The 20,674-nt window shown below is 35.9% G+C and overlaps 2 protein-coding genes across 3 annotated transcripts in view; both read right to left on the bottom strand.

Annotated features, from left to right (window-relative positions):
* The window catches only part of SERPINI2 (serpin family I member 2), a 39,139-nt gene extending 25,615 nt beyond the window's left edge, over window positions 1-13,524 (bottom strand). The window contains exons 1-3 of the mRNA XM_070380646.1: window positions 7,710-13,524; window positions 1,634-1,864; window positions 14-208 (exon numbers count right to left, since the gene is read on the bottom strand). Coding sequence (XP_070236747.1) covers window positions 14-208; window positions 1,634-1,864; window positions 7,710-7,956 — 673 coding nt within the window. The 5' untranslated portion in view covers window positions 7,957-13,524. The remainder of the gene's footprint in view (window positions 1-13; window positions 209-1,633; window positions 1,865-7,709) is intronic.
* Window positions 13,525-13,619: 95 nt separating this feature from the next.
* Window positions 13,620-20,674, bottom strand: part of WDR49 (WD repeat domain 49) — a 169,179-nt gene continuing 162,124 nt past the window's right edge. For both annotated transcript variants that reach the window (XM_070373695.1, XM_070373701.1), the window contains one exon: window positions 13,620-15,794. In XM_070373695.1, coding sequence (XP_070229796.1) covers window positions 15,664-15,794 — 131 coding nt within the window. In that variant the 3' untranslated portion in view covers window positions 13,620-15,663. The remainder of the gene's footprint in view (window positions 15,795-20,674) is intronic.

Raw genomic sequence — 20,674 nt, 5'->3', positions numbered from 1 at the left:
TTTTCCATATTACCATATTTCGTTCTCAGAAGAGCCTTCATCATTGGAATTTTGACTGCTGTGCCATCTTTCAGAGTGAAATTCATCAGTTGTGTGTCCTCTTTGTTGAATTTCTGTTTCCAATCCCCTTTGAAATAAATAGCATTCACCAGAGCCAGCCGAGTCAGAGGACCAAATTCTTCCCCTGAAAACATGTCTTTAATTTTTCCTGGGGAGGGTATAGAGGAAGAAGCAGAAAGAAACATGCAACAGTGATTCAAATAACTGCTTTAAATTAAATTAAAACAAAAATTTATCTTGCTAATCAATTAAAAATAGGGTGTTTTATCATTTAAATGTGGCAATTTTGGAGGAGTTAAGGAGGAGCTTTATTAAATATTCACAAAGAAACAGGTACAAACAGGACTTCATTAGGAAACAGGAGATACGGAATTATCTTAGACAAATTTAGACAGACCTAGCAATGGCTGCTCTTTGGTGAAATCATTTGTATAAACTGTTTTTCAGATAGAAAGAACAAAATCAAGTATCTCTTCATATCTGTTGTTATTTTTCAAACTTTATTTCAAAGTTCTTCAGCAAGTCAATCAGAATTAATAAATTAGTGGTCCACTCAAATTCTCTGCTGTTGCATCTGTAGCCATTGACCATTGAGAAAGGATAAGAATGGAGTTGCTAATGTGATGTTCCTCTTCTAAAAACTCAGTCTCTGATTTTTATGTCTAATGAGTATTTCAAAGCTATGAGTCCACAGCATGATTAGCTGCCATGGAGCTGTCTACGGATGTTCTTAATGTGTATCCCAGTAATAGTACTTGCCTGTGAACACTGCTCACAATACCCATCTCACATTTTCAACTTATGCTTCTCCATCAGAGGCTCCCCACGTATAACAGAGTCTCATCTTATACATCACAGATTTTTTTGGCTTAAATAGCAGAATGAATGAACGAAGAAACAAGTTGCTATTAATTGAGGGCCTGATATATACTGGTCTCTTCACACACATTCTTTTTAATCTTTCAATAATCCTGAAACATTATAATAGTATCCTCATTTTAAATGGGGCATGGCTTAGAACTTGTCAGGATTTGAACTCAGATCTGTATGAGCTTAAACTTTGTGTTCTACTATGTCTCTCAGTAGTGCCCTTGGAATTTCTGCTAGCTTATACTTAAAAGTTTAGATTACAACTCTATGATAGAACTATCAATGTTTATTATGAAACATTAACGTATCCAACTAATATGTGTTAATTATTTACAGTGTATGTGGGAAAGAAAGCATCTGAGATGGATAGATTTAAGTCTTATCTGGCCAAAGATATTATTCCTGCCGTCATACTTTAAAAAACACACTTTAATAAAAGATTACTATTAAAATTCTTCCTGTAAGAATTCTTAAACAGGTTACCTGTCCAAAAAAAAAAATCTGTATACTTTTCAAAGCCGCTTACAATGTCTCTCCATTTTACAATTCAGTGTTAATTTGAATAACAGGGAAGCAAAACAGAGGAACTGATCCCTCTGAGCCACAGTTTAATAGGAAAATATTCAATCATTCTTTACTTTAGTATATTAAAAACCATGAATACAATGGCAAATAATGACTTTATGGAAATGGGAAACTTTACCATCTGTTTTGCTTTCTACCCAGTTACTTATTGTCTCTGCACAAGCCTTTGCATTCTGAAAATCCACCAGTTTTATGGCACTCTGAAAAAATTCCTTGTTTCCATGGAGATACTGTTCTTTCACAGTGAATCCTTCTTGAAGGTAGAGGGCATTGGCAAGATTAAATGTAAATTCTTGTTTTTTCTCTGAGATGGCAGAGAAAAATGACTTCAGCTCAGAAAATTCTTCTCCTGAAAAATAATTATAATGTACACTGACATACTGAACAACATAAAAACAACAGCTTCTCAGCTTTACTTTTAAGCACTCTGATTCATATCACCATTTTTTAGCACCCTAAGGTACAACTAACGACATTTTCTAAGTTAGTATAAATATTTTAAGCATTTATCTCTTGTGGAATATGCATTTTGTAAAGAAACCAGCTCTCCTACAGGAAAAAAATTGTCCACATAAATTTGAAATTCGTCAAAAATGAGAATATGCATTCAAAAAGGTTGAAGGAAACTCCCTCTTTTAGTCAAATTTAGCTCATTCTTAGTTGTTGGAAAGGTATCTTTAGAATCTCATCCTATGCATAACATGAGATATTTGTGAAGGAGGAATACTAATGAATGCTGATGAGGGCTAAGACAGTAATAAACAATCCTTTTCAATACTACTTTTATTTCAGTTTAAGAAAGAATTGCTCTCTTATAAGGAACTGTGCCTGTCCACGTTTTGAAATTTATGAGGTAACCCTTGTAATCATCTCTAGAGATGCTAAGGATCAGAATTGCCTATTTCTCCAGGTTCATGAGTCTCTATACTTTGGTTGTCTATGTAAACAAGAAAAATATTTAACCATTCCAACTATAACCACTAGCCAAATGCATCTGTTAGAGTCAGCTAAGAATTACCGTTGGCCTATACTTATTTATCGTCAGGTCATTCTGACTACAGTGTTGTCAGGAAGGTGTATGTGCTATGAAAGAATTCAGCTCCGATCGTTGCTCAGTGGCTTCCAATTTATTACCAGAGGGCACCAATATTTTATATTTCCTTCTGGCTTCATTTTGGAACTCAATCATTAAATCCAGGAACTGTATTTCAAATCCACAGTTCTTCAGAGCCTTTGTTTATTTTGAGTTAAATACTGAAAATACCACTTTCACAACTAAAATTTGATTGCATGCAATTTATCTCTATTGAAGAAAACACAAATGGTTCATCAATGGGAAATGTCCACTGAATAAAGAATAAAAGACTGAGAGGAACTTGCTATGAGGTGTCTATTGGAAATCAGATGTGTACATGTGTGTGTAAATGTTTTATTAATATCAGAGAGCTAGTAGCCCATGGAGAAGGAAATGGCAACCCACTCCAGTGTTCTTGCCTGGACAATCCCAGGGATGGGGGAGCCTGGTGGGCTGCCGTCTGAGGGGTCGCACAGTGTCGGACACAATTGAAGCGACTTAGCAGCAGCAGCAGCAGCAGTAGCCCATAGGATATCTTTGTGCAAATAAGTTGTGCTCTCACAAACTGGGTGGTTGTGGGGGCACAGCATCCCCATTACCTCATATTTTGTCCAGCTGAGTGAAGGCCACATTTCAGTCCCCACTTGTCCTTTTGTTCTGGCTCAGTTGTGTCCAACTCTTTTGTGACCCCAGGGACTGTAGCCCTCCAGGCTTCTCTGTCCATGGAATTTTCCAGGCAAGAGTACTGGAGTGGGTTGTTATTTCCTACTCCAGGGGATCTTCCCAACCCAGGGGTCAAACCCTATTGAGCCATCTGGGAAGGTTCTCTTGTGCAAATTCAGCCTACATAACCACAGAACAGACTTGGAAGGTATATTGCATTACATTTCAAACTCCATGATTCCCCATTCATGGGGATATAGACACAGACGTAAACAATTTTAGATATAAAAACTTTCTTCCATGTGATTGGATCTGAAGAATATGAGTGATTCTTTACAACCCTGGAATTCCTTACATAATGAAGAATGTTAATCTATTTTACTTATTTATACAATTATTTCAGATGCAATCACTTCTTGCTATTGGAAGCTGAAATATTATCTCAATAGCTGAAAAGTTACCAAGATGACTTTCTGGGTGAAGACACGAGAGCTTCTCCAAAAGAATTAATTAAAGTCAGGAATAAAATGGCAAACTTTGAAACCAATTTTCAGAAGTTCATAATTTATGAACATCTTTAAAGGATTGGGAGAAAAAATGAGAGGAGGAAAAAAAGTAGTTCCAACTCATTTGTCAGAGCAAATAAATTTATGTCATGTACTTTTGGTCTAAGACTGTATGACAGTCAGCTGCTCTTTGATAAATTGCTGGACTCAGAAGTCAATGAAAAAATATAACCAATAGCACAAGTTTGGAGAATATAAAGTTATCTGCCTTATAAATTTAATTTACAGATTAACAGCTTCTTTTAGCATAGATCAAAAAGAATATATATACATGGCTCCTAATAAGCAGTAAGTTAATTTCATTTCCTAAAATAGAGCCATGGAAATCCTACAAGTCATGGAGTGAATGTGACTTTTGGTGAATGTGACTCTGGTTTGGTTGTACCAGACCTCGAAAAAACTTCTAAATTTTGGTACATGTTTACTTCTCCTGCTATTGAAAGCCTTAAGGCCAACTGTGTGTACAATGTGAGAGATCCAAAGATGAAAACAAAGGCAGTCATAGGATTATAGATTGTTTTAGCTAAAAGGTCCGTGTATGCTGTGCAGTGCTTAGTCGCTCAGTCGTGTTCGACTCTTTGTGGCCCAATGACCTGTAGACCCCCCAGGCTCCTCTGTCCATGGAAATTCTCCAGGCAAGGACACTGGAGTGGGTTGCCTTGCCCTCCTCAAGGGTATCTTCCCAACCCAGGGATCAAACCCAAGTCTCCCGCATTGCAGGTGGATTCTTTACCATCTGAGCCACCAGGGAAGCCCATAGAAATCATCTAATCCAAACTCATTTTATAATGAAGAATCTAAAATCCCGAGAGATAAGATAGCTTGAAAGGTACCCCATCACAGCGTCATTTGGACACATAACTAAACCAGGAGTTCATGGCAGTTCTCTTTCCATAAACTGCTTAGAATAAAGAAACACCTTTAAATTAGTCTTCAATTAATAAGCAGCTTCATTAGAAGCAAAGCAAAAGGGAGTATTATCAGATGCTCAGTAAACAGGAGAAGGTAAATTTTGACAGATTCTTTTAGCAATGGGGAAAGAAGAGTAAGTGAGGACACTGAGAGCCCCAGTGTGGGTAGGATGCCAGGAGCTTTAAGCCCATCTGCAGATTAAGCAGGTTATGAAACAGGTTGGTAGCAGGGAAGGCAAATATAGCCTGATTCAACAGATAGCACCATTTAACAATCAGAGGGAACTGAAGGCAGGGCCAGGACCAAGATGGGTCAATGAGACCCTCATTTTGGCATAAAGTTTAAGGAGATGGCAACACATTCAGTAATCAGGATAAACAATATTTTACTGAAATGTATTTTAAATATCAATATTAACACAAAGAAAGCCACGATGAACAAAACATAAAAATTTAAAGTAAAGGCAAGATCATAATTATTGATTTTTCTTTTTGCCCTGAGTTCCAGTATGGCCCTGCCAGGCACTACCTTCTGATCTGTTGCCCCATTTGTTTTACCCTGAAATCACTTTGCATCTCTTTCTTTTCATCTTCCTGCACTTTTTTCTCGCTGCTCTCCTTCTTAACTTCTTTCTAAAAATTTTCCAGAGTTTAATATTTATATTTTCTCCCTTTTTGTTTGGTCTTCCTTTTCTTTTTGCACATATTCACCATCTGCGCCTCTCTCTCTCCTTTAACAAAGTATAAGAGATAGCAGCAAGGAGATCCAACCAGTCAGTTCTAAAGAAAATCAACCCTGGATATTCATTGGAAGGACTGATGCTGAAGCTGAAGCTCCAACACTTTGGCCACCTGATGCAAAGAGCCGACTCATTAGAAAAGACCCTGATGCTGGGAAAGAGTGAAGGCAGGAGGAAAAGGGGATGACAGAGGATAAGATGGTTGGATGGCATCACCAACTCGATGGACATGAGTTTGAGCAAGCTCTGGGAGATGGTGAACGACAGGGAAGCCTGGCATGTTGCAGTCCATGGGGTTGCAAAGAGTCAGACATGAACTGAGTGACCGAACAACTACAACAACAACAAGAGATAGCAAATTTGGTGGATTTTGTTGTGTATGTTACAAAGTTAATGTTTTATGCATATATACTCTTTCAAAGAAAATATTAAAATTTTGATTGTTGCTCTTGTGAACTATAACCCTCAGTGAATCATTTTTGGAATTAGTTCTGGGCAAGTTACTCAACCTTTCTTGGTGTCCTCATCTCTATAGCAGGTTTATGTCTGGCTCACAGAGTAATTGTGAAGAGTAAATAAAATAAAGTATACTGAGTACATAAAACAGTGACTGACTATATATATTTGATAGTTTTAGCATTGTTACTATTATGTTCACAATCCAGAGTTGTTAAGACTCCCATGTTCCTCTATAAGATGGATTCGTTTAATTTAAATTTCAAAGGCTCTAATTTTGCTAGTTTATCGTGGAATCAACTTTACATATTTTCATGAATGTTCTATTACTTTTCAAAGCAATATCATGTGATATAAATGTTTCTGGGACTGTATCGTGGGATTTACTGAAATTAACACAGACAATGAAGACTAGATCTGGAATACAGTGACTTCATTTTACATTATCCACAAAGGAGAACTCTGTCAAGTAACTTCACTATCACCAGTTTCTTTTCTACATAAAATTGCCTTTAAAATGAAGCAAATAGAACTTTGTAAATTGTTTATTCAGGAAAACAGTTTCCTAAATGTAACTACTTTATGCTGGGCTTCCCTGGTGGCTCAGTGAAAAGAATCTGCATGCAATGCAGGAGACACGGTTGGAAAGATTCCCTGGAGAAGGAAATGCGAACCCACTCCAGTCTTCCTGCCTGGAGAATTCCATGGACAGAGGAACCTGGTGGGCCACAGTCCATGGGGTCAAAAAGAGTCAGACACAACTTAGCAACTAAACAACAGCTATTCTACGCTAGGGCAGACATACTGAAGTTAGTTACAGTTACAGTGATTAAATACCCAAATAAAAAAATCTGTATATTGCCTCTAATATTTAGGATATGATATCTGACAGTGATATAAAAATTTTAAATTCAAATCATTATAGAACTTGGAAGCACAGGATAGCTAGGGAGATGGACAACCACACCTTAAGATGGGATAACAGCACTAAAGCGTCTACACAGTGTCTTATGTAGGCCATTGAGAGACTAGATAACAACTGCTCGTACACAAAAGGGTCTCTGATGAGTCATGTAAATGATTCTTTTAAAAAAATATTTAGAAGCTATTAAATAAGCTTTGAAACTGTATAAGTACATGCTTTTTCTTGGTCTCATTTAAGTGAAAAAGTTAAATTTCAATTAAAAAACTATCTTTTAAAAGCCTACAAAATAATGAGACACACAAAGATTTCTGGGTAAGGTTGGTCACTGAAGCATTTTTATAAAAGAAGTACTGGAAACTACTTAATAAGGAAAGATTAGGTAAATAAGCAATGGTGTTTCCATTAGAGACAATAAAATGCAGCAATTAAAAATATACTCTGAAACAATTGCATGATATGAAAAAACAATCAGAACACAGAAAGTGCTAGTAGAAGTATATATGTATGCATATATATGGGTGTATATCTACTCATACACACACACATGTACACACACACTGATCTCCATGAAAACTGGCCAAAAGAGGCCAGAAGAAAATATATAGACATAGTCACAATTTTTATGTATATAGAATCAATTTTTTATAAATTATTTTGGTAATATTTTCCTTAAGAAACAAAAAAATTGCTTACATTGATAATTACTTGCATTTAAAATTCTCCATATTATTATAATTTTATACCTTTCATAACTTTCAAAATTTACTAAAGTTGTATGACCCTTAGCTTCTCTAATAGTTTAAAAATAAATTTGCCCAGATCTTAACCAGTGTAAATAATCATGTGGAAGAATTTTACCAGTTGAGGTGTCCTGAAATTTTAAAGTTTTTCTTATCTGCTGTTGTGCTTTTCCTTTTGCTCCCAGTTGTACCATTCCAAGGGCCAAAGTTGTTCCAAGAGGTGAAATTATGATGTTGTTCTTATGAGATAAACCAACAGCTTGATAAAGATCCACTACAAATTCGGCATTTCTTTGAGCCAAGGGGCTTGAGGCTTGACTTCCAGAAAAAGTCAATAGAAGACTCCACAGCAGGATCTTATCCATTTTGACCTCTGTGCATTCATTAATTCAAAGTTTATTAGTTTTTTAAAGTAATCAGAGTTTATCATAGTAAGTTCAACGGAAAGATTTCTACCTATTAGAACTTTCCATCTTATTGGAACAAACTACCACGAAATTATTTTAATGCAAATTTTCAGACTAAGCATCATCTATTAAGAGAAATGGGTCATACGCTATTAGCATTTTTTACATGCATTCAACAAGCAGTATAGAATGTATTGCAGCTTTTTTTTTAATTAAAGGAGAAATTATAATTCTGGAACATTATCAACAGCAATACTATCTCTGAATAGCAATAGGATACTTTTTTGCATCTTTTCCCATGGTTTTAAATGAGACACTTGTGGCTCTGATATCAAGGGAAACTTCTGTCCAGATGATTCTAAAACAGGTAAAAGAACAAAGGAGAAATGGAATAAAAACTAAATAAATTCCAGTGTGGTTTTGAACATGTAACATTAGGAAGTTAAAGTATTCTAAACCAGTTGAGTAATCTGGCTAACTTCTTACAGTAACAAGTCTCACACATTACAGAATCCTGCTACTGTAGGATGACAGAACTCCCAAACCCACCTCACCCTTTTCCAAGGGAAGTACAGAAAAAAGCTCAGAAAAAACTATAAAGAAACAAAATTGCAATCAAATACAAACAGTACAGCAACAACATAAGAAAGCATTTTAAAAAATCAAAGAATAATTTGACAAATAAATTAACAAATATAAGAAAGTTGCAATTGAAAATTGTAACCAATTCACAACACTAATGACATCCTATTAAAACGCTCTCCACAAAAATTGCAAGAAACCCAACCATCTCATTACATCTGGAATAGTGTGATTTTTGCCATATTGCTGCAGACTCTAGGAGAATAGTGACTTTGAAGTACTTGAAATTTTAAGTATTTTAAATTAATTTTTAAATTAATTTTTAAACTATTTTAAATTTAAGTAACACTAATTTTTACCTTACAAATAATATATTTTAGTAGCTTTAAGTAACTCCTAGTTTAACCCTCTCAGGAAGTAACTATCTATTGGAGGAAAAAGTGAAAACCTCTGGAATAATGTTTTATTAGTCTCATATTTAAAAAATGAAGAACTATATTTCTAGTGTTCTGCAAATTATTAGGAAGGCTTCCATGACCCCTAAATAGTTGAGTCACTAAGAATCACCATTATACATAAAGATGGTCGTGGTGGTGGTGTAGTCACCAAATCATGTCTGACTCTTCTGACCCCATGGACTGTAGCCCACCAGGCTTCTCTGTCCATGGAATTTTCCAGGCAAGAATACTGGAGTGGGTTACCATGCCCTCCCCCAGGGGATCTTTCTGACCCAGAGATCAAGCCTGGGTCTCCTACACTGAGCATCGAACCCAGATCTCCTTCATTGCAGGTGGATTTTTTACCAACTGAGCCACCAGAGAAGCTCCATGCATAAAGACACTAATAGTCAATTATTTCCCAAAACTAAGCTATAAAGTCATTATCTAGATATTTCCATTTCTTTTCTGAAATGTGTAGTTAAACTCTATTTGCTTAGATATACAACTTACAAAGGAAAAAAACTCTCAAAATACAAGCTAAACAGTTTTTAGAAAATAACATGTTAACAAACTACAAATATAAATATATGCTATCAAGCAAATGCCTTACTGAGAATTAAATCAGTACATCAGCTTGTGACTGGTAGTACAACAATAGTAAAAGCCAGAGTGTAAAAGAAGTTTCACATACAAAATAAGTAATTTCTGTGTATCATTTTCTAATATATTCATCATCTTATGAGATTTCTGACTGAAATATCAGTTTGTAGACATGTAAGTCATCAAAATGTTATTAATACTTTTAAGTCATAAACTGGCAACTTATTTGGCACATTTTTAAGTACTTGGTTTATATTACAGTAATAAATATTATGAAGGATGCAATTTTTCCTTAGTAATAGAATCTGGGAGTTGTCCTATTAACAATCTTAATAATTAAAGTATATATCCTCTGAGCATCTGTTTTCCCAGAAAAATTTTAGGCACTTAATAAACTACAAGCTCATAAAAAAAAAATATATGTTTTTAAAATTCACTTACCTCATTGGGTTTCAGGTTGTATCTCATCAGAAAACATGAAGGACTGGTGAACTAAGCAACCTGATAAATAGTTCTATAAGAATCTGACCTTCAAACTGATAGTGAAAATTTAAGGAAATTTTAGTCTTTATAGGAAAATAAAATGATGTGTTAATTTGACACATGTAAATTATACCTGCACCAACATGAATTGAAACGCCATTCCTCTATTAACACTCATGGCCAAAGTTATTGCATACATACTTCATTCAAAAGCTATTTAATTTTAAGATACTTACCCCAAAATTGGCTTCTGATTACTCACTGTAATGGTACAGCTAAAATGTGCCTGCTGGGAAACACTAGGACATAGGACACCTGATCAGACAAGGCCAACTCTGTTTATCTTGAACATTGCCCAATTAATTCCTCTAAAACCAAAGCAGGTGTTCACATTTGTACAGAAGGACTAACATGACCAGGTTAATGATCAATTATGAAATATGCAAGCATCGAGGAGAAAACAATAGAATTTTTTTAATCGTTAAGTTTGAATTATTATTTCATCCATTATTTCATGATTGCACAACAAACACACACACACATAGTAAGTAGAAACAAAATGTGGAAGAAGGTGCCAGTGGTTGTAAATTTGCTAGTAATTAGTTCTTTTTGTTTTTTATAGGACTCTCACATCAGATTACCAGTGTATTCCATCACAAATATTTCAGAATGCCTATAAGGAAAAGAATAAAGCTAAATCAAATCCAAAATGCAGAGACAAATTACTGCTGTGTTTACAGAGAACTCAACAATTCATCAAATTATACAATAGTCAGAGGAGTTTCCTGTGGATACAAGGCCATTTGAAGCCTTAGGAAAAGGAGTACAGTCTTTATGTTGAGCAAAAAGACCAGATTAAGATTATCGATACCAAATTATCAAGATAATATTATTAAATATAAATAATTTGATAATAAACATTGGTGTTACTTTTAAATGCTTTTAAAATTCTATATGATGTTCTCTACAAACAGGTTATTAATAAAAATGTATACATAATTGAATGGGTTTTGATCTCATTTTTCTAATTCAAATCAATCATATCAATGGCAATCAGATATTAAACACATTGGTTTATTTATCAGAGGCCTTTCTGAAAAGGAAAATTCAGTTTAGTTTCAATTAAACAAATATTCACTATTGATCACTAAATGTAATATTATTTCTGATATCCTTATGAGAAAGAAATACAATGAATGTAAATACCTTTCTAAAATTCTTAAAAAAAATACTTCTGCAAGGACCCTGTTAACCTCTTTCAGTGTCTTAACAGGGCAATAGCTCAGGACTGAGAAGCCTGATGACAAAGAACATGATCTCTTAATTTACTAAAATTCTTAATTTACTAAAATTCTTAATTTTAGCAACATTATCATGCCTCTTGGTCTACTCTGCAATTCAAAAATAAGTCTGAATGCCTACGACTATCATTCAATCAGTGTTCTTCTACCCATGCAGTGACACCAGCAAATATCCATCACAAATACCCTTGGCTACCAAATTATTATGTCTGTACATTACTCAGGTTACAATGTGATTTACCCAGGGACAGCTCATTACTTTTCCTTCCGATGACAGAGACAGACAGTCTGTGTTAGTAAGATCAGTTAATGAAGTTGTTCGATAAGAACCTTATGATGGAGCAGTTCAAGCAGATTGTATATTTTCCTGTCTCTTGGGGAGTAAAAAACGGTGATCATGAATTTCTCTTCCGTGGTTTAAGCTCTTTTAATAGACAATAAAGATACCACAGTTGTCTGTAAAATATTGTTGCAAATCTTTAAAATATTTTCACAAACCTGCTTTTTCTATAACTCTATTTGCCCCTAGATCATTAGAGAAAATTTCATTAGTGAAAACCAGAGCATTTGCTATAAATTTGAGCAGTATCACTATTCCCACTGTAAAAAATACATTTTAATATGTATAAGAAAGAGTAGCAAGGGTTGCAGGTTCAATCTCATTATCTTTCTTAGCATTTTATAGTTATTTTAAAGTAATTCTAAACTAAAAACTCACAAGCAAATGCTCTCATCTGTAAAGGACATGTAAGCTAATTCTTCCATGTGAGCATGGGTTAATTTCAGGCATTCTTTTCTTTGTCAGTTTGCTCTGTATATTGTGAGTGATAAGAGGAAAATGTTCTGTAAAAAAAATAGGTTAAATTATATTTAGTGTAAGTCTACACAGCACAAACAAAGCAGCCCATTGAAAATTATGGCACATCCTATTTTAATGTGACAAGTTCTTTCACTGCAGAAAAATGGATCTTAAATAATTGAACCTAAATGTTAATTTCAGAAACAACTTATAAAGTCTTAGTTCTATTAACATTTGATAGGTGAGACCCTGCTACCTGCCTAGCACAATTAGTTTCTGTAAGATATAAGACAGTAAGACATAATAACTAAATGTCTTTTTATTTTTTCCTCTTGTGTTTTTGTTCTAAATTATTAAAAAACAGTAACATTAAAAGAGACTTTCATACTCTTAAAAGCTCTATTCTCATTAAATATACTTATGAGAAAGCCTTTCTTAATTCCTTTTATACAAGAGGCCCTGAATTAATTAAGGATGGAATTAGGGTCACACACAGCATAGTGCCATGAACATATAGTAGGTTACAGAGAGAAGTTCTGTCTACACAAACCAGGCTATTTCAGAATCATCACTTCAAACAAAGTCATCTCCAGGGCTAAAAAAAAAGTATAAAATAGGTCTAATAAAAGAATTTCCAAATTACAACAGAAAAACTAGAAGCTTCATTCATTTTCACTTTAGAGTCACTGCATTTTATGTGCCTTCACTCCAGAAAGCTGATGGCAGGAAAAGTGTACTCTACTTATATGCATAAAGCTGGTATGGAAAACAGTGCCTTGAATATATGCCTTCGATAATTGGTTGGATAGATATATGGATGGATGGATGTGGGAAAGGAACGTCTCAAAGTATTTGGCACCCATATTACATCTCTTTAACATCTTAATATTCCCTTAAATTTCTGGAAATAAGGCTCAAATTTCACTCCACTGTATTGTCACCAATCTATGATTCATGCTTTCAGTTAGAAATGATGGATTATCCAATCAAACCTCCCAACCAGTGCAAGAGTTCTCTGCAAACTCCCTGTGAGAGTTATTCAGCCTCTGTTTTAACATGTCAAGGAGCCCTTTGTACTAAGGGCTTGTATTTTTTAAAAATAATTTAGTTTGAAATACCTTAAAGTTACAGAAAAGTTGCTGTTATAATACAAAGAACAACCATCCCCTCTCTCTCTGTTTCTCCAATTGTTAATGTTTCACCACATATATGTGCTCTATCTATAAACCTAATCTCTCTTTCTCTCCCTCTCTTTCTTTATCCTTTCACTGTTGCTGTTATTCAGTTGCTAAATTATGTCTGACACTTTATGATACAACAGTCTGCAGCATGCCAGGCTCTTGTGTCCTCCACTATTCTCCTTTTATATATATATATATATATATATATATATATATATATATATATATATGTATGTGTGGATAAATATATGTGGTGTGTTTTTATGTATATAAATATATAAACATTATAATTAGTACTTTCTGAATCATTTGAAAGTAAGCTGCAATCACAGTTTTGAAGTATTCCTAAAAATTTCATTCTAGTATCTAGCTAACTAGTTAGCTAAAATCATGAGTTCAAACTGATATCTATAATCCAAAGCCCAAAGCTCAAGGTTCTTTCTAGTTTTCTTCCTTTCAAAATTTATAAATACCTTTCTTTCTTTCTTTCTTTATTTTGGCTGACTTGGTCTTTGTTGCTTTGCATGGACTTTCTCTAGCTGCGGAGAGCAGAGCAGTGCCTGGGTGGGTTTCTCGTTGCAGTGGCTTCTCTTGTTGCAGAGCATGTGATCTAAACGTGCGGGGACCTCAGTAGTTGTGGCACATGAGAGCATTAGTTGCAGCTCACAGGTTCTAGGATGTGGGCTCAGTAGTTTTGGCACAGGGGCTCAGTTGCTCTACGGGATGTGGAATCGTCGCAGACCAGGGATTGAACCAGTGTCCCCTGCATTGGCAGGCAGATTCTTATCCACTGAGCAACCAGGGAAGTCCTATAAATACCTTCTATAACAATGAGATACTTGGCTCTCATGAGATGGCTGGATGGCATCACTGACTCGATGGACATGAGTCTCAGTGAACTCCGGGAGTTGGTGATGGACAGGGATGCCTGGCGTGCTGCAATTCATGGGGTCACAAAGAGTGGGACATGACTGAGCAACTGATCTGATCTGATCTGATCTGATTCTCAATATATTTACTAATTTATTCATTTTATTTACACAATATTTATTTACAACATAACCAATCTCTCAACTATGCTGGTCATTGCTTCTGCTCAACCCTCTTCCTTTCCATCCACTAATACCCTTTCCCACTAAATTCCCCCACCCATACTCTTGGGTCTAGTTTATCTCTGCTGGGTTTTCTCTCAGGTCCTCCTACTTTCTTTCCTAGCCATGCAGCAGGACTGCTGCCAACAATTCTGTATCAAGATGAGAAATGAATATGGGAAGGAAAGGGGAAATAAGAAATCTTTTCAAGTTTTAACAAGGATTAGGAAGCAATTCCAGAATCTGCCCTCTTACAAGTGTGCCCATCAGTTCTACTTCTACTCTCTTTCTTCAAGGCAGCTTTGAAATGTTTGAGAATAGTTTGTATCTCCCATGAATTCTCTTTCATAAGCCAAACCAAATAGTCCCTACTTGACCTTCCACATAAAATGAGTCTTTTATACAACCCAGTCTCCTATTTTTTTCCCTGAGGCCTTTTCCTCTTTGGCTGTGCTATGCCACTAAATTTTAGAGTACAGTATAACAAAGTATAAGGAGGGCATGGCAACCCACTCCAATAGTCTTGCCTGGAGCATCCCCATGGACAGAGCAGCCTGGTGGGCTACAGCCCATGGAGTCGCAGAGTCGGACACAACTGAGGGACTAAGTACTGCACAACACATAACGAAGTATAGAACATATGCAGTGATTTCTCAATAAGCACCTGGAAGATGGCCGTGTCATTAAAAAATTAATAGTAATAGCTGTTACTGACAAGGTTTAATTGCATTATCAGAATCATTTTTTAAAACAAAAAGAGCATAAATAACCCTGAATGCTTTTCTTAGTCAAGTTTATATTCTCTGTGTCAGTACATATTTAACTTCAACACAAACTGATTTTACAATGAAAATTGAACAAACATATTTGTCTATAGGAGCAACAAGAAGTGTGACTGGTTAGAACACTGTGTTCTGGAATTGTTTAGAAAAAAATTTGGAACTTTTATATAACAACATGAGAATAGACACCAGGTGCTATTGTCCCCTTTTTAGTCATATTTTTCTGTTAAAAAGGGAGAGAAATTGAAATGTGATGGATAAAAGCAGCACTTAAACACTGTTTCAAAATGAAGTTTCCTGGAGTTCAAATATAGAGTAAAAGAAAGGAGCAATATTCTTGATTCCATTTTTTGTGCATTTTATATACATACTTCATGCGATGATGAAATATTTATTTTTCTTTCAATTACAATGGTTTCTTATTTCTTTTTATCTTCACTTCACTACTTGTTTCTTGACATAACTGCTTGGCTCTTCTTTCATGATCCAGAATTTCTTTGGGGAACAGGTTTTTCTCATCAAATACTGCTTTCAATGCTGCAAAATGGTGTAGAAAATGACATATAAATTGTGCTTGGTAAACGATCCAATTAAATGAAATAGTGGGGAGAAATTTTCAAATTTCACTTCTTCTTGAAATGTGGATGTTTTCAAACCAAGCGTCTCCTGGGAAATTTTTCTCTTAAATTTCTTCTATTCCTTTTAATTCAATTTAAATTTAGAAGTTAAATTTTAACAGACTTCCTCTATTAATGTATTTATATCATGATAGAGATCTACCATTTAACAGGAAAAGACTAAAGAAGCTTGCATTTTCCATTTTTGTTTTTTCGTCTACTTAACAATGATCAAGGACTCGTACAAAGCAAAGAACAAATTATTCTGTATTGAAATAAAACAATTAAAATCGTCAAAACACAGTGTGAATGCATGACTAAACAAGTACATCTGCCATTACATCATTATAGGATAGTTTGATCTGCAGGGATCTGTGGCTTCAGAAGACAGCCAAATTAGCCCCATGAATGGTTATATGTGTTAGTGACAAGCAGGAGGAAATTGTGCCTTGCACTCCAAAAAAATTTTTTTGGCCTTTTGCTAAATTTTGTCATTTTAACAAATGCTTGTTAAATATACATTACATACTATGCTCAGGTATAAATGGGGCACAAATATGACTAAGTCACAGGCTTCCTTCCAACTGGTAGAAAGTGGGAGCTGTAGCCAAATAACCAAAATATCATCTATAATAGGATCTGTTCTAAGAGAATATGAGCAATGTAAACGGTGGTTAAACACATAATGAGATTGTAACAATACACAGAGATCAGAGAAAAGATTTTAAGAATTGGATGCTATTTGAAATAGACCCTGAAGCCCAGAGAGAATTATCACTGATGGCGAGGACTATGGAGATGAGGAAACATTTGCAAGGGAGAAAAGGAAAGCCAACTACAGGGGTCAAAGTAAATACAAGTATGGAGAAAGAGAGCTACTCTTCTGGCCACTCTGAGTAATTCAGAAAGATCCAACAGAAGTGTAAGATATATAAAACAGAATGATATTTGAGCTGGACTGAGGGCCACTTTAAATACTAAGCCAAAAAATACAAAACAAAGAAACTACACAGACATTAAAAAACCTCACAGTATAGAAGCATCTTTATACATTTGGATTAAAAAAAAAAAAGAAAACCCAAACTCTCCACTTCCCATAAAAACATAACTATAAAAGTCGGTATCTTGCCTTCTTTGTTCTTGGCTATTATACAAGAACAACCAGGAAAGTAAGAGGAAATAACTGCGCAAATTTTATGTTTAGCAAAACCCCAAGGTAGACCTAACCTGCAGCCTACAAACCATGAAGAAGGGCAGCAAACAGCAGAGACTGGACAGAAGTTGCAAAGATAAATTGCTAAGTATGGAGAGAACAGCAGCATTTCAGAAAGTGCTGGCAAAGAGACGCTCATTAAAGATGAGGAGCTCACCCTGCGGTCCAAACACTGTATCTTTCATTTATACCTATGGATGCTACATGGGGTGAACAAGGCTGGAAGCTGGAAGCAAAAGGTCTCCCCAAGCTCTCATGCGGTTCAGAGAAACATATGAGGAAGAACTATATAAAGAATCTCACCTACAAGCCATTTTCTGCTAAAGAAGACCATCTCTACAGGTTGTAAAACTTGAAGGCCACACTGATCACATGTCCCAGGCTCTCAGCCAGGGACCTAATACAAATTTCAAGTCTATGAAAACCAACCTCATTAAAGATAATTAATTAAAAGGGTAAATTGAAAAAAAAGAACAAAACTGGCATAGCATGGACACAAATGTATTATAAACCAAATTAAAGCGAATTTTTAAAAGAGCAGCAAAACTCATCAATATGAATATCACCACCAGGAACACGTTGCCAGTAGACAAATATTGTTACTAAGAATTTTGAGACAAACTAAATTTCAAAAATTGCAAAAAGTGCTTATCTCTGTATGGAAGATCACAGAGCAAGAGTGAAAGAACTCAGGGAAGAGATGAAGACACAACGGGAAATGATGAAAAGTCAACTGGCAGAACTTAGGGGAAAAGAATACCAAAGTGAAAACAGACTGCAGTAACACAATGGGAAGCATAGAGTATCCAAGTGAGAAAAACAAATACGAGGAGATGAAAATCTAAAAGAATAAATTAGAGGGAAATGAGAGATGTTGAAAAAAAGATCCAGCAAGCATAAATGGGATGAGTCTTAAAGAAAATGTAAGCAGAAATATTTTAAAGCATTATGTAGTAAAACTACCCTCAAATAAGAGACAACCTGACATACAGAAAAGATCTGCTGTTGATCACCTCTTCAATAGCCTTGTCTCCAAATAGAGTCACATTGTGAGATGCTGGGGGCTAGGCACTTGGGGAAACATAATTCAGCCCATAGCATGTATTTTGGAACTTTCAAGTTCCAATGAAGCTTCAGTCTTGCCTCTGCATGTTTGGTAACTTAGTTCCAAACATAATCACAGTTTTATTAATATGTCTTCACTTTTCCAAAATCCCGATCCCTTTATTTGCTGGTAAATTTGATATTTCTTGGTATAGTTTTATGTTTTGTATAGCTTAGAGACAGGCAAACTTTGTTACTGGCCTGAGACAATTTTTTTTTAATTGTGGGAAAGATGGAGTTTGGTGATATCTCTAGTGGAAAGAAGGAGTTGGGGGCAAAAAAGATATAAGTAAAAAACCTAATTTTTGTTTTAGTCTGGGGGGAAAAAAAGACATACCTTGTGTGAGAAATAATAGACTCAGAATAGCCAAAAACAATAGCAAAATCACTAGTTTTTAAAGATAAAGACAGAATCACTTGAGAGTCAACCTCAATGATCTAGTCACTCAAGTGAAGAGAAATAAATGTCAGGCATTAGATATCTTCAAGACAGAGCAACTTCCACAAGATAAGCAAGCAAACAATATGTGAGGTATGAATATGACAAACATCCAAGCTGCCCTTCAACTCTGAAAACTATCAATAGTTTCAACATGTGGGGATTTCAGGGGTTACTGCTCCCAACAGTATTTTTTAGGAAATTACTACAACACAAACTGAGAAATGACTGTGGAAAATATGGAAATAGATATGGTGGTGATATTGAATGTATTTAACATTTAAATGTATCAGTTCAGTTCAGTCGCTCAGTCATGTCCAACTCTTTGTGATCCCATGAATCACAGCACGCCAGGCCTCCCTGTGTCCATCACCAACTCCCGGAGTTCACTCAAACTCACATCCATCGAGTCGGTGATGCCATTCAGCCATCTCATCCTCTGTTGTCCCCTTCTCCTCCTGCCCCCAATCCCTCCCAACATCAGAGTCTTTTCCAGTGAGTCAACTCTTCGCATGGGCTGGCCAAAGTATTGGAGTTTCAGCTTCAGCATCAGTCCTTCCAATGAACACCCAGGACTAGTCTCTTTTAGGATGGACTAGTTGGATCTCCTTGCAGTCCAAGGGACTCTCAAGAGTCTTCTCCAGCACCACAGTTCAAAAGCATCAATTCTTCAGCGCTCAGCTTTCTTCACAGTCCAACTCTAACATCCATACATGACCACTGGAAAAACCATAGCCTTGACTAGATGGACCTTTGTTGGCAAAGTAATATCTCTGTTTTTTAATATGCTATCTAGGTTGGTCATAACTTTCCTTCCAAGGAGTAAGCATCTTTTAATTTCATGGCTGCAATCACCATCTGCAGTGATTTTGGAGCCCAAAAAAATAAAGTCCGGCATTGTTTCCACTATTTTCCCATCTACTCCCCTTGAAGTGATGGGACCAGATGCCATGATCTTAGTTTTCTGAATGTTGAGCTTTAAGCCAACTTTTTCACTCTCCACTTTCACTTTCATCAAGAGGCTTTTTAGTTCCTTTTCACTTTCTGCCATAAGGGTGGTGTCATTTGCATATCTGAGGTTATTGATATTTCTCCAGGCAATCTTGATTCCAGCTTGTGCTTCTTCTAGCCCAGCGTTTCTCATGATGTACTCTGCATAGAAGTTAAATAAGCAGGGTGACAATATACAGCCTTGATGTACTCCTTTTCCTATTTGGAACCAGTCTGTTGTTCCATGTCCAGTTCTAACTGTTGCTTCCTGACCTGCATATAGGTTTCTCAAGAGAAAACTTGTCCAAGGTAAGGAGCAGTGGCTGCACTTTGCTGGAGCAGCCATGAAGAGATATCCCACATTCAAGGTAAGAGAAACCTAAGTGAGATGGTAGGTGTTGCAAGAGGGCATCAGAGAACAGACACATTGAAACCATAATCACAGAAAACTAGCTAATCTGATCACATGGACCACAGCCTTGTCTAACTCAATGAAACTAAGCCATGCTGTGTGGGACTACCGAAGACAGACAGGTCATGGTGGAGAGGTCTGACAGAATGTGGTCCACTGGAGAAGGGAATGGCAAACCACTTCAGTATTCTTGCCTTGAGAACCCCATGAACAGTATGAAAAGGCAAAATGATAGGATACTGAAAGAGGAATTCCCCCGGTTGGTAGGTGCCCAATATGCTACAGGAGATCAGTGGAGAAATAACTCCAGAAAGAATGAAGAGATGGAGCCAAAGCAAAAACAATACCGAGCTGTGGATATGACTGGTGATAGAAGCAAGGTCTGATGCTGTAAAGAGCAATATTGCATAGGAACCTGGAATGTTAGATCCATGAATCAAGGCAAATTAGAAGTGGTCAAACAGGAGATGGCAAGAGTGAACGTCGACTTTCTAGGAATCAGTGAACTAAAATGGACTGGCATGGGTGAATTTAACTCAGATGACCATTATATCTACAACTGTGGGCAGGAATCCCTTAGAAGAAATGGAGTAGCCATCATAGTCAAAAAAAGAGTCTGAAATGCAGTACTTGGATGCAGTC

Source organism: Bos mutus, chromosome 1, assembly GCF_027580195.1.
Source record: "Bos mutus isolate GX-2022 chromosome 1, NWIPB_WYAK_1.1, whole genome shotgun sequence".
Classification (NCBI taxonomy): Eukaryota; Metazoa; Chordata; class Mammalia; order Artiodactyla; family Bovidae; genus Bos; species Bos mutus.
The sequence above is the reverse complement of the archived record's forward strand: the minus strand, read 5'-3'. Positions and strand labels throughout refer to the sequence as shown.